Genomic DNA, 14460 nt, shown 5'->3' with positions numbered 1-14460 from the left:
GTATCCCCAGAACCTGAAAGACCTGACACAGAACCAGCCAACTGTAATTATTGTTGCATGTCTGCAAATGCCCAGAAACATCTGGAAGGAACATAGCAGAGTAGCCTCTCTGGGGCTGGGGAAAGGAGGGGAGTTCCCGTTATTACTTCACTGGATCGGTTTTTAGGACAAAAATGCTTGATGAAGCCTACCTTTCTTGGGGCTGAGGCTCAAGTGAAATGAAACCAAGTAGGCATGGGGAAGGGAAGTAGAAAATGGGCATTTCCGCAGCAGTCTTGACCTTTCCCACCCCCAATTTGCTCCCAGTACACAGTCCCAAAACCTGGCCCAAACACCATCAAAACATTTATTAAAACCGAAGCAGGAGGGAACAGCTGTTAGGCAGGCGAATCAAAGTGCACAGTGGATGGAGCAGAGCCAGTGGAGTAGGGGGGGCGCTTCAGATGCTGCAGGAGGGCCCCGAGGGCTGGGCTGTGGGGAGGCCCGTCGCCCACCCTCCTGCCCACCCTGTCAGTGAAGGTCCCCCACTCACCTCTCCTGTCTCGCATCCGTTCTGGGGGACAGCTGGAGCCCTGCAGTGACCCCCTGGGGAGGGACCACCCCCTTCATCCACCCATAGCTGTCAGTCAGTCTCCCTCTCTTCCTCAATCTCCCAATAAATAAAACCGCTCAGGCCTCAGCTCCTTCAGAGTGGGGCAAAGAACAGCTAAGGGACCCCTGCCCTCACTCAGGGGTATAGGGAGCTGGGACATCAGCCCCACATCCCTCCTACCCTTTGCTGGTGCCCCAGGCTTGCCAAAGAGACCTTGATAAATAAATAACGCTCCATTAAAGCTTCAATCAGAAAAACCTTTAAGACGACAGAAGTGCTCTCGCTGTCCTGCAAACAAGCAGGCCAAGGCCTCACCATCTGGCCTGGTCAGCACGCAGGATTCTGGGGGCAGGTGGCCACCCTGGGCCTTGTGAGGCCCCTGGAGCAAGGAGACCAAAAGTGCAGTTAGAGCCCCCACAAGCACACATGGACTCATGCACACACACGTGACACACTGGGGCGTGTTTTCAGTGCACGCACAGATGTGTTCACCTTCATTCCCCGGTACATGCACACACACATGCTCACACACCACTCACCCGTGTACACACATTGGGTGTTGGGTGCATGCACATACACACCACAAACAAAATCCTTCCCTTCCTGGCTTGCTCAGCCTTTTGGCAGTAGCCAGACTCCAGAGCTAGAAGCTTCTGGAGACAGGGGAAAATGGTATAAATTAAACATTTCCAATCAGGCTGGGAGGACAGCCAAGGGCAGGGGGCTCCAGGACTGCAGAAACAGGGTGGGCATCTTAGGAGGCCTGGTCCCTGTAAGCCGTCAGAAATCCAGGGGGGTGAGGTCCCCAAAGTCACAGTCGAAGAGGTCTCTGATGCCCTCGCCCTCCTCAAGGCCAAAGTGGTAGTCGAGGGCCCCGTGTGGGGGAGACAGACTGATGAATTCCTCAGGGAGGAAGCTGGAGAAGTCCTCCCGCACATGCTCCAGGAGTGAGTCGGCTGCCACCAGCGGAGACAGGTGGTCCTCGTCCATGGGGGCCCGCAGGCCACCCATCCGGGAGAGCAGAGGTTCTGGGGAGATGGGGGAGCATCACAGGCTGGGGAGGCCCCGGCAGGAAAGGCAGAGAGGGCTGTCAGGCCTACCCACCCACCCACTCACCCACCATTCACCCACCTTGCTCCAGGCTGAGCAGGGGCTGGTTGGGATCCGTGTCAGAGGTTGAGGGGGGAGATGATGATGGTGGCACTGTGGTGGCAGGATCAGCTGCCCTGTCCTCCTCCCCAGAAGATGCTCCTGGGGATGGGGTCTTCCCGGGGCTGATCCCGCCCACATTCTCTTCAGGGCACAGGAAAACATCGATAGGGCCTTGTTTGCTCTTAAGGGAGATCTGAAAGGTCTGGGTGGAGGTAGCAGGCAGGGTAAGCTGAGGCTCAGCTGACCACTATGCCAACCCAGCCTATGCTGGTTGGGCAATAGGGTCCCACGTCTCACCTCTGAGGAGTCCACGGCTTGAAGCTGGGTCTCAGGGGGGGCCTTGATCACCATGACCATCTGCTCTGCAGGATCTGCAATGCTACGAAGGTCCTGGCAAGTCACGTAGGCCAGGGTTGGTGGAGTCAAGAGCCACATGACCTTTGACCTCTGGCGCCACCCACACAGTCAGCTAAGGTAGAGCCCACACTTGCTTAGTTAATACTGTTCTCTGCATCCTTCACCCAACAGTTTGTGCTCAAGCCTATCTCATGCCCCTGAGCCTCAATTTCCACATCTGTATGATGATGGGCAGAGTCCATTCTACCCATCTAATCTCAAGGTAATAATGGCTGCCTGCAATGAGGCCTGGAGAACTTATTCTGACTCATGACCTTGGTGTTAGTGAGTGGTTGTTTCCAAAATTTATAAACATAATTTGGGTATTCACTTAAAAACACACACAAAAAGCTTATTTTAAAATAAAGTTTCTAGCCCAGCCAGCATGACTCAGTGGTTTGAGCATCAACCCATGAACCAGGAGGTCACCGTTTGATTCCCCGTCAGGGCACATGCCCTGGTTGCAGGCTCGATCTCCAGTATGGGGAGTGCAGGAGGCAGCTGATCAATGACACTCTCCATCACCGATGTTTCTATCTCTCTCTCCCTCTCCCTGAAATCAATAAGTTAAAAATTAAAAATAAAATAAAGTTTCTATTTTTGTGAATGATAAAAATTTGTATCCCTAACCCTTAAGCTATAACCATGTACTGAATCACTGTACTAAATGCGTTATTGCTGGTACTAGCTTTTCTTGTTTTAATTTAGCAATTTCGGAATTAAGTTTTTTTCTCCTTTTGCAGATGAAGCTGAAACTAGAGAGGTTAAGTAACTTGTTCAATGTCAGTGAGTAAATGCTGAGCCAGGACTTGCATGTAAAGCCAGAGCTCTCTCCTGAATCTAGGGTCTGGGGTAGCCTCTCTAGTCTCACTTGAGTGGGCCCAACCCGCCAGGCCTGCCCTCCACATAGTCAAGGATATCGTTGGCTGTCAGCATCCTCGGAAAGCAGCCGAAGTTGAGTGGTACAGACGTGGATCAGGTGGTCCAGCTGCCGTTCATTCTCCTGCAGTTGCTGGAGGTCCTGGGTCAGTCCTTCAAGCCGCCCACCGATCCCTACCGTGGCGTGGTTGCCTCTGTGGGGAGGCATAGAGCTCTTGGGCCCTCTGCCCAGGAGTCCTGACTCTCTGCACCCAGGCTGCTGCTGCCTCTGTTCTGTGAGACCCAGGCAAGCCTTTGTTCCTCTCTCGGTCTGGCTCCTCAGCTGGCAAACAGCAGAGGGCTGAAGCAGGGCTCCCAGCCAGACTGGCATGGGTTTAAAGTCAGACCTGAATATCTGTAAACATCCACCTGTCCCTCAGAGGGAGTTGGTTAAGTAAATGATGGCACAGACATGCCATGAAATACTACACAGTTGTATAAAAGGATGACAATGCATTAGATGTATAGACATGGAAATACTTCTAAGATGTTGTCAAGTAAAAAGAAAAAAAAGATTTCAGTTTTATGTGTCAAAAACTGAAAAGGCACATGACCCAACGATTCCACTTCTGGATATATATCCAAAAAAATCCAAAACACTAATTCAAAAGAATATATGCACCCCTATGTTCACTGCAACATTATTTACAATAGCAAAAATATGGAAGCAACCCAATGTTGCCCATCAATAGACGAGTGGATAAAAAAGCGGCGGTACACATATACAATGGAATATTAGTCAGCCATAAAAATAATGAAATCTCACCATTTGTGACAGCATGGGTGGACCTAGAAGGTATTATGCTAAGTGAAATAAGTCAGTCAGAGAAAGACAAATACCATATGATTTCACATATACTACGTGGAATCTAAAGAATACAAACAAATAAAACAGAAACAGGCTCATAGACACAGAGAACAGACTGATGGTTGCCAGAGGGGAAGGAGGTTGGGAAACTGGGTGAAAAATGTTAAAGGATTGAGAAGTACATATTGGTAGTTACAAAATAGTCACTGGGATGTAAAGTACAGCATAGGGAATATGGTCACTAATAGTGTAATAAATATGTACGGTGCGACGTGGGTATGGAAATATCGGGGGATCACTATAAAGTATGATTGTCTAACCACTATGCTGTACACTTGAAATGAATACAAAATAACACTGAATGCAAACTGTAATTGAAAAGGAAAAAAAAAAAACCTGAAAAGACAGATATTTCAAGGAGAGGGAAGTAGGATGACTGAGGAAAGAGGCAAGAAGCTAAAAAACAAGGAAGAATTAACAAGAATATAACAGCTAGGTTAGACAATCTCATTTCCAGCAACAGAAGCCAGAATAGTGGTCGGCTGGTGGTATGAGGGGTGGGCAACAACTGGGAAGGCCATGAGGAAACTTCCTGGGGTGCTGAAAATGCTCTTTATCCTGAGCTAGATGGTGGTTAACCAGGTGAAGAAATATGCAAATATGCACTGAGCTGGATATACAAGATTTGTATAGTTTCCTGCATCTGCCACCTCAGGAAAGACACCTCTCCTCTCTAAGCCTTGGTTTCCCCAGCTATAAGATGGAGATGCAGTCGCCACAGTGGGTCTTGTTATCAGCTCCTCCAGGCTGACCTGGCCCGGGCCTCTGCCCGCCCTCCTGTTTGGCAGGTACCTACAGCCATTGGATATGGTTCTTGGACTTCTTGGCGATGAGCTGAATGCCCTCAAGGACATTGGTGATATCATAGATTCGCCGTTTCTGCACTTTCAGCACCTCAGCTGCCCAGTTCAGATCAACAACTCCATCAGCCGAGCGGCTCAGCAGCTCCAGGAAGCGTTTGGTGGTCAGATTCAGGGATGTCTCATAGCGTGACTTCTCCCCTGGGGATTTCACACCTGGGCAGGGGACAGGGAGGGTAGGGTCTCTGAGCACCACCCTGACCCCCAGTTGGGTCAGCCTCTCTGGCAATGCAGGGCAGGAGGATGGGGGTGGGATGGGCAGATGGCTCCTTTTCTTGGTGAAGCCAAACAGGGAGGCCCTTGGCTGCTGCCTGCCAACCACAGCATTCCTCTTCGGGCTGGGGAACTCCCCACCCCCAGGGCCTGGAGAAGCCATGCCAGGCAGTCACTCCAGCTGCCCTTTGGGGCCCCCTGAGGCCTGGCTCAGGCCCAAGCCTGACAGACCGGAGCTTAGTTTGCAAGCATATTTGTCTGTCCACACCCCCAACCTGGGCCCAGTCAAGGAGCCTGCTCTAGCCTGAGCTCTGTGGGTACCTTTTCCTGGGTGGCGGCCTCTTCCCCGAGCTGGCCCACTGCTCTCAGCCAGGTATTGATGGTCAGTTTCCAGGTCCAGTCTCCGCTTCACCTTTAGCAAAAACAATGGGAGGATACTCAGTAACCAGGAGAGTGAGGCCACAAGAGATCTGGCTGAGGTTCCTGGCCACCCTGTCTCAGTTTCTCTACTAGGATGCCTATGTGTGTGAGGGGAGATCCTAAGGGACACAATCCTACCATACAGGATGGACCACTCAACTGGAAGGCAAGTCCCAGCTCTACCACTATCTAACCGGGGGCTTGTGGTGGTTTAAAATATGTCTGTAAAGCCCGGCCAGGGGTGGCTCAGCAGTTGAGCATCGACCTAGGATTCAGGAGATCAAGGTTTGATTCCCGGTCAGGGCACATGCCCGGGTTGCGGGCTCAATCCCCAGTCGGGGGTGTGTAGGAGGCAGCTGATCAACGACTCTGTGATCATTGATGTTTCTATCTCTCTCTCCCCCTCTCCTTTCCTCTTTCTGAAATCAATAAAGACATATATATATATATATATATTAAAGTTATCTTAAAAATTCTGTTTTATAAATAAATAAATGAATAAATAAATAAATAAATAAATAAATAAAAATAAAATGTCTGTAAGTTTTTTTATACTCCTTTTGAAAGATGGAACCTAATTCTCCTCCCCTTAAACAGAAACCAGATCTGGTAACTTGCCTCTAATGAACTGAGTGTGGCAGAAGTGACACACTTCTGAGACTGGATCAAAGACCCATTGGAGCTTCCTCCTTGCTATTTTGGATCACTCACTCTGGGGGGAGCCAGCTAACATGTCATGCAGGTCCTCAAGTAGCCCTAAGGACAGGCCCAAGTGGCAAGGAACTGAAGCCTCTTCCCTACAGCAACATAAGTGACCTTAGAAATAAAACCGCCAATCCTAGTCCTGACTTCAGACAACTGGGGTCCAGGCCAACATTTTAGCTGCAACCTCAGAAGAAACCCTGAGTCAGAAGCACCCAGCTAAGTCTCCTCTGAATTCCTGACCCACAGAAACTGTGTGATGTTTGTTTTAAGCCATTCAGATACGGGACCCTTGGGCAAGTCACCACCTCTCTCCGGTTTCTGACTATCTATGAACATGGCAGCAGCTGGTGCTCCCCATGTGCTTTGCATATAGTAGTTCATTCCATCCTATGGACCAGCAGCACAATAATGGCCCCATTTTACAAATAAAGCAATTGAAGCCCAGGGAGGCCGAAGGTCATAGAGCCAGGAAGTGGCAGAGCTAGGATTCCCTGATTTAGCTACACACATACAAGGATGGAGATGGCCCTGTAAGTCTCACAGGCATCTCAAACACATCCAAAACCAGACGTCCCCCCTCGCCCTCTCCACAGGGTTTCTCAAGCTAGAACCTCACTTAGCCCTGCCACTGACCTCATCACATCTGTTTGCCAAGAAATCCCATCACCAGGGCCACTATCACCTGCCATCTGAGCCTTTCAGCTGTCTGCCCACCTCTGTGTCCTCATCTGTCATGGCTTCTTCACATGAACCTGAGACATGTTTCTTCAAAAACCTGTGCCTCCAAGCCTTAGCACGTACTGGTCACTCCCACCTTCCTGCCCTTTACACCTACTCCTGTGGACAGGCACCTTACCCATCACTTAAGTCTGTCTGACCCTGCAATAGAGATTACGCCTCTACTCCCTCTGAACTGCCTCAAACCCAACCTTTTCCCACATTATCTCGCTACAAATTTCTGCATATGTATTTGACTCACCAAGAAGCCAGGGAGTCCTTAAAAGGCAGGTCCTGGGTCTAAATAATCTCTGTACACAATGTCTGGCATGGGGCCTGGGCATCAACAAATGTTTGCTGAATGAACCTCCCCACATGATGATGGACCCAGGCACTGCCTCTCACACATTCATGGATTCCCTCAGGTGTCCCGGGGTAGAAGAGCTAACACATGCTGGGTGCTTCCTGTGTACTGAACACCACTCAGTAACTGCTTCACCTGCATTCATTGATCAAACGCTCCAACCAGACTTTGCAGCAGGTGCTATCATGACCTCCACTTCACAAGGAGCCTACACCTCAGAGAGTGAGACAGTGAGAGGTGGAGGCAGGATTTGAACCTTAATGGGCTGGCACAGAGCCCACATTAATATCCACCACAGATCCTGCTTCCCTAGAACCTAGTCCAGAAGCCAGGCCCCCCAAAGTCAACCAGAATGTTTCCCCTTCTAGCTTTTCCCATATGGACTGAACCCTAGCAGGCTCCTGACAAGTGCATCCCTTGCCTTCTCCCTGAAGGCAGGTCAATGCCACATTCTAAAACAAGGGCTCAAGCAGATAGATGCCCATTTCTGCTAACGCTCTCTAGAGATCCTGGCATAGGGGACCTGAAAGGCACAGAACACTGATGAAAAAGTCTGACTACCCAAATACCCACCCATTGGAGGGGGCTACAGAAACTGTGGTTCATCCACACCCTGGAATATCACACAGCTATCAAAGACGCTGACAAGAAAAACACCGTTTTAGGGCAATGCATGTATATAATCTCCTTTTGAATTAAAAAAGCTCATGAAAACTTTTTTCTGATTCAGTTTCTATTATTATAGAATGCATTTCAGGGGTAACCTATGTATGGAGGAGGGCCATTGGGGATTGTTATCTGTAAAATGTGGACGGTACACTGTTTGAACATGGAAATAAAGGAAAAACTACAGTTTTTAAGTTTTTAGAAAAAGAAAACTGTCAAAACAACCTGAAAATAAAAATATGCTTAGGAAAAAACACAACAAAAGGAAAAATGGATGGAGCTGGGATTCTGCCCCCTTCAACTTATTCTCTTAACTCTTTTTCTGTAGTAAATGTGTAATAGTTTTTGAAAAAATATTTCTATTGATTTTTTATAGAGAGGAAGGGAGAGGGAGAAAAACATCGATCAGCTGCCTCCTGCACGCTCCCTACCGGGGACTGAGCCCACAACCTGGGCATGTGCACAGGATGACACTCAACCAAGCCACACCAGGCAGGGCTAGTTTGTTTTTAGAAAGTCATGACAACAGGGTAGAGGTAGAGAGGAAGGGCCAAGAGAGATGGTTGAATTGCAGAGCCTTGTATGCAGGAGGTGTTCAATGAATGCTCACTGATACAGAAGCTGAGCTTGTAGCTTGTTTCAAGAATGTCCCCCCAAAAATACCAATGCAGTGAGTTGGTGGAGGCCCCAGCTCATGTGGCCAGTGGCTACCCACAGATATGAGTTGTGATGTGTTAAAGGGCAAAAGCTGGGCCCATTTTTCTGGACTTCAGCTCCGGGATGATGCCAGTCCCCATCCCTGCCCACTAGCAGAAAATGCCTACTACCCTAAGCACTGTGAGGGCAGAGGCCCCATACTTGCCTCTGTGCCTAGTACCTCATGGGTGCCCACTAACTCAACAACTTTGAATGAATGGAATGCTCAGGCTCACTGAGGCTGCCTCAGACACCAATGGGGGTGAAGCAGAGGGCAGGTTTCATTGGCCCAGTCCCTGGCAATCACTCTGAGCTGGGAATTCAGCTCCCTGAGGGCAGGACCCATAGCCCTGGGCCTGATGAGTACTTGTCAAGTCAGCTAAATGGGAGTTATTTTCCAGGCTCCAAGTTGGTACCAGCAGGAACAAGCCATGGGGAGGTGGGGGTGGGGGGATGTATAGGACACAAGCCAGGGGACCTGTTCCTGGTGCCCCCGCCCCCACATTACTCATTAGGAGGAAGGGCCACTGGGCTTCCTGAAACCTCTATTAACATCTCTAGAAGGCAAGGCATCCCAGAGGTTAGGTTAACTGCTCAGGAAATTTGGACTGGTCCGACCATTCACTAGCTGAATGACTACAGTGGGTTCTAACAACTCTCAGCCTCAGCTTCCCCATCAGTAAAAGGGGAAGGTTGTTGAGAGGATTAAACAAGTTAATTGGATAGAGTGCTTGGCACAGAGCCTTACAAACAAAACAGTGTCAAAACAATGGTGCTACTATTATTATTACTATTAGCATCTCGGTGATTCCGGAAGGAAGGCAGCACTGGGCATGGGGCCAAGGGGGTTAGAGGATGCCTCAGGGACCAGCTGCCACCTAGGCCTACACAGGCAGTTGAGCAGCTTCCACCTCCTCGCCCTGGGCCCTGCCTCACCCCTCCCACTTGTTCCAAGCCCCCTGCTGAGACCCTATCCTGCCTGGCATGTTACCCCAGTCTGGCAGTCTGTGCCCCACCTTCACCCACAAGCAGCGCCAGTCAAACTGGTCTCCACACCCTGTCCTGCAGCCCACAGGCCCAAGCTCCAAGCCTCCACTCCCTTCTTCCCATGTAATTCAGCCATCTCTTCTTCACCCCCCCAATCTGAACTGATCTTGAGCCTCTTATTGCTCAGGGAGCACTTTATCAAGACATATTGCTCAGGGAGCACTTTATCAAGACATCTCCTCGGGATGTTTACTGTCTCCTGGCACTGGAGGCCTCCTCTCCAGCTCCCAGAGGCCCAGCCCACCCAGTACTTCCAAGGGGTCCAGGGGTCTGCTTGCCTGATTAATAAGGTTCCATGGCAACCAGAGCCTGGGAGGGTGGAGGGTGGCAGATGGAAGGACAGGCAGAGGGAGGGGAATCAGCAGCTGGCCCAGCCACCCCGCCCTGCAGAGAAGGCCTCCCAGCCAGGCCTGTCCCCAGAGCCCCAGAGGCCCAGGCCTGCACCTGGCAGTCGAGCATCAAGGCAGGAAGGAGGGCTTCCTCAATGGCTCTTCAACAGTCTGGCCCCAGGATGTACCCCCTTTCACCTCCCCAAGCAGCCATGCCCACTACCCAGCCACAAGTTCTGGTCTGAAACCAGCAGGCCTCAGTTCAAATCCCAGTCCCACCACTTGCAGCCGTGTGACCCAGAACAAATCACTTCCCCTCTCTGGGCCTCGGTTAAGATGGGCACAATGACAACACCGAACTCACAGCCCAGGCTGTAAGTTTTAGGTGGCTTGAAGTCGGCCAGAGGCCTGGCATGCAGGCAGCGCCAGTTGAATACACGTGGACCATTATTATTACTGAGCCTGACCGGCTCCGGAGAGGAAGCTGAGGCCCAGAGCACAGGGGAACAAACACGGACTGGCCCGAGGTCACCTCGAACCCCGGGGCGGGGCCCAGAGGCCCAACCCAGGCTCGGCACCGCCCAGTCCCGGCGCCTCGGCCCCCCCCCCTCCGCCCACGCTGCCTCCAGGCCCAAAACCGCGCCCGCAAGGGTCTGCGCGGGGGGTCCAGGCAGCGCGCTTGGCCCAGTGTCCTTGGTGTCCGTACCGGCGGGCGGCCGAGCGCCGGGCGCGGCGCGTTAGGTGTGGGCCGGGGTGCCTGCGGCGTGGCGAAGAGCAGCACGTCGGGGTCGCGGGGGCCAGCGGCGGACACGGCGGGCGCGGCGGGGCCACCGGGAGCCGGCGGGACGCTGGTGTCCTGCGCGGTGGAGATGATGACGATCTGCGAGGAGTCGAGCAGCCGCAGCGCGCCTGCCCCGAGCAGGGCCTCCAGCGCCGGCGCGCATGGGCCGCCTGCGGGGGCCACGGCCATGGCGCTCACGGCCCGCGCGGCCCGGGTGGCAGGCGGCGGCGGCGGCGCGGGCCCATGGCGGCAAGCCGCGGCGAGGGCTCGATCCCGCTCCGGATCCCGCTCCGCCCCCGGCCGCCGCTGCCTGCAAAGTCCCGGCCACTTTTGCGCGCCAAATCCTTTTTGCCGCGAAAGAGCCACGAGCCGCCGAGCGCTGCCACCATTGGCTGTCCTGGCAGTGACGGAGGCGACGGCGACGGTGCCCATTGGCTGTAGCGCTCCGGACCGGCGGCGGGGGGCGGGACGGGGCAGCGGAGCGAGGAGGCACGGCCAATCGCAGAACGGGGCGCGCGCAGGCTTTGTCGGGGCGGTGCCAGGAGAGTTCGCAATCCCCGCCCCAAGTGGGGCGTCCCGTGCGCGAGGCGTGGTGGCGGGACCTGCGCTCCGACGCTCTTCACCCTGCCAATCCCTCTAGGTGGAGACCTTTAGGACGGGACGTCCGGTGCGTACAAATCGCCGTCAGCAAACCCTACCTGACCCCCAGACACCCCCCCACACACACCTTAGCCGCATCGCTCTCTGCCCAGCTCTCTAGAAACTGCCCCTCCTCCTTTCTAGGTTCTCAGGCCCACCTACTAAGCCCCAGACGCATCTCCCATCCTGAACTTGCCCCACGTATGCCATTTACTTTAAAATCCTGCGTGCGCCCTATCCCTCTCACCCAGAGCCCAAGCAGAAGGGGTTTTGCCAGGAAATGGGAAGGACGTCTGTCCCAATACAGCTGGGGTTTTCCTACAAGCCCCCTTTTATCTTCAATAACCAGTGCACGGCTGATTGAACTCATTCATTCACTCATTCATTCGACAAACGTTTTGAGAGCCTGCTTTGTGCCTCATTCTTAGTTCAGACCTTAAGGAGCTCAGTCTAGTGAAAAACGGAGAAGGGGGATCAGAGAGGTGACAAATGTTTACAATATGATGAGGAATTTATACCATTAAACAAACTCCATGTTAGATCTCACAAAGGGAGGAGGTGAGGGTGCTGAGCATGAAAATGCATTGAATCCGGAGGCCCTGGGACCTCTCCATTAGCCATTTTCATTGCTCAGGTCAGCTAATTTGACCAATACTGTCCTTTCCTCTTTGCCAGGCCTGTGCCAGCACTGAGGGCAGAGATGTGATTTGATCATTTCTACGAACTTGCCTGCCATCTGGTGGGGATGCCCCACAAAAAAAAGTAAAAGTAGCTAAGACGCAAACAAGAATCAAATCCTTAGACCCATGATAACCATCACTTCCTCCAGAGAGCCCTCAAGAGTTAGTCACTTCTTCCACTGCCCAATGAAGCCTCTGTTCTAGCATTGACCACATACTGTTTCTCCATCTGCCTTCCTTACCAGATTCCTCCCAACACTGTGCTGAGCACAATAGCTCAGAGCAGGTGCTGAGAGAGGGGCTATGAAAGGAAACAGGCTGCCTAGCCAGGCGTGGCTCAGCTGTTGAGCATCGACCGAGGATCCAGGAAATGAAGGTTCGATTCCCAGTCAGGGCACATGCCCGGGTTGTAGGCTCGATCCCCAGCAGGGGGTGTTCAGGAGGCAGCCGATCAATGACTCTCTCCTCATTGATATTTCTCTCTCTCTCTCCCTCTCCCTTCCTCTCTCTGAAATCAATAATTTTTTTATTTTTTTTTTTAAAAAAAAGGAAACAAGCTGATGTCAGAGGCTATATAGAATGCATCAGGACGCCCTGGTTCTCCAAGAGTACTCCTTAGTCCCCTGGCTTCAGAATCACCTGGGCACTTGTTAACTTTGGGCCCACCTCAGCCCTGGCCAATTTAGAATCTCTAAGTGCCCAGGAATCCACATTTGCACAAGCTATCCCCCACCCCCATTCCAGGTGAATTTTGTGCACGATTACATTTGAGAACAAATTGGTATACCCGGATAACCAAAATGTGTGCTGAAGTCTCAAATGGGCCCCTTGAGGACCCTTCTCAGCTTCGATTCCTCATCTGTAAGATGGGCACATTGTCCTGGCCACTTCTGGGGTTGCTATGGGGATGAAAAGCATAAGGGATCTGAAAGTGTTTTATAAACTATGAAATGGTTTAGGAAAACAGTAGGATTTCCTAAGCAGTTTATGAAATCATTCACTGCAAATCCTAGACTATGTCAGCACTAGAAAAGACCATAGAGACTGTGCAGCCTCTTACTATACAGATGAGAAAATTAAGGCCCATTAGGGGTAGGGACCTATGAAGCCAGCCAGTGATAGAATCTGGCCTACATTGGATTCCCAGCTGTGGGGTCAACCCATCCTTCACCTCCACTGATAGAGAAGCTACCATTAGAATGGTAAGTCTCATTCAAAAAACCCAAGCTAGGACCTGATAGAGGGTGAGAGAATCCAGCAACATTCCCTTTCTAGATGGAGTTTCCTTTCTTTGTGTCTTCCCAAAGGGTCTCAATACAGTAATATTTACTTTATAAAGCCCTCTCATGCCCAATAGTCATTCAACAAACACTTGTTGAGCACCTGTCACATACCAAGCACTATACTGGTTGCAGGAGAAGGAAGACATAGTTATTATTGGCCCATTTTATGATGAAGAAGCTGAAGCGCAAAGGACATGAGCTTACCTAGTAGGCGAAAAGTCTATTATTCAGGCTCTGTAGGCCAAAGCCAGGGGTTTTCCAAAGCCTTGCCTTCCCCAAAGTATTCAAGTACACATTCTCTCAGGTAGAAGCAGGTGCCCTCCTTCCCACACTCCCTCTTCTCCTGCTCAGCAGAAAGCAGTGAATTCCAAGTGTGAAAGCAAAGAAGAGATAAGGGCCTTTTGAATCTATTAATACCCACTTGAAAGCAGCAAAGGTCTGATAGAAGTGGCCCCTTGGCCCTAAGCCTAGCTGATCCTGATAAGGCTGTTCTCAATGTCAACAGTTCTCCTCAGGCTGGTAGGCTTCCAAAAACTCCAGTTACTGGGCAGCCACTTCCATTGATGATCTCCTTTCAACCCGATGGTCCCATTAGTGAAGCTCTTTATCCACAGGGTGCAGGAAGAAGGAGGCTCAGAGAGGGGCACTCAGAGGTCAAGGTAACAGCAGAACTGAGATGGGAACTTAGCCTGTTCCACTGCAAAACCTAGGGCCTGCCCTTCATACCCTGCTGCCCTCTGTAAATACCCTAAAAGCGGGGCTCAGGGCTGTCAAGATTATAATGTGTGGTTTCCAAAAGGTATTATGGCAGATAATGGCTTAATTAGTAGGTGCTTACCTCTATCACCACTTCTACCAACTCCTTACTCTGCAGGAGTGAGTCCGAAGAAGTGGAAGCTCCTGGGTCCACAATCCTTAGCATGGAGATATCTTTCCCTTGATTCTTTCCAAGAGGCAGGATGGTGTGGAAGTGATAGCATGAGCTTCTAAATCAGGTGTGTGTAAACAGAAGCCTTGGTCTTTGTGAATTTGACAAGTCAATTCTCTTCCTCTGAGCCTCACTCATTCATTCTACAGATATTTACTGAACACCTACTGTGTGTTAGACATTGTGCTGGACAGAGAGCTGGAAGC

The 14460-nt window shown here is 51.3% G+C and overlaps 1 protein-coding gene across 1 annotated transcript; it reads right to left on the bottom strand.

Annotated features, from left to right (window-relative positions):
* Positions 1-332: 332 nt before the first annotated feature.
* E2F1 (E2F transcription factor 1) lies at positions 333-11156 on the bottom strand. Its single transcript, XM_016200573.2, has 7 exons — positions 10650-11156; positions 5321-5411; positions 4723-4942; positions 3061-3213; positions 2042-2156; positions 1724-1946; positions 333-1620 (listed from the first exon to the last, which is right to left on the bottom strand). The coding sequence occupies exons 1-7, from the start codon at positions 11154-11156 to the stop codon at positions 1373-1375; spliced, it is 1557 nt and encodes a 518-aa protein (XP_016056059.2). The 3' UTR covers positions 333-1372.
* Between the last annotated feature and the right edge of the window lie 3304 nt (positions 11157-14460).

The sequence above is a fragment of the Miniopterus natalensis genome, chromosome 7 (assembly GCF_054644295.1).
Source record: "Miniopterus natalensis isolate mMinNat1 chromosome 7, mMinNat1.hap1, whole genome shotgun sequence".
NCBI classification, from domain to species: Eukaryota; Metazoa; Chordata; class Mammalia; order Chiroptera; family Miniopteridae; genus Miniopterus; species Miniopterus natalensis.
The sequence above is the reverse complement of the archived record's forward strand: the minus strand, read 5'-3'. Positions and strand labels throughout refer to the sequence as shown.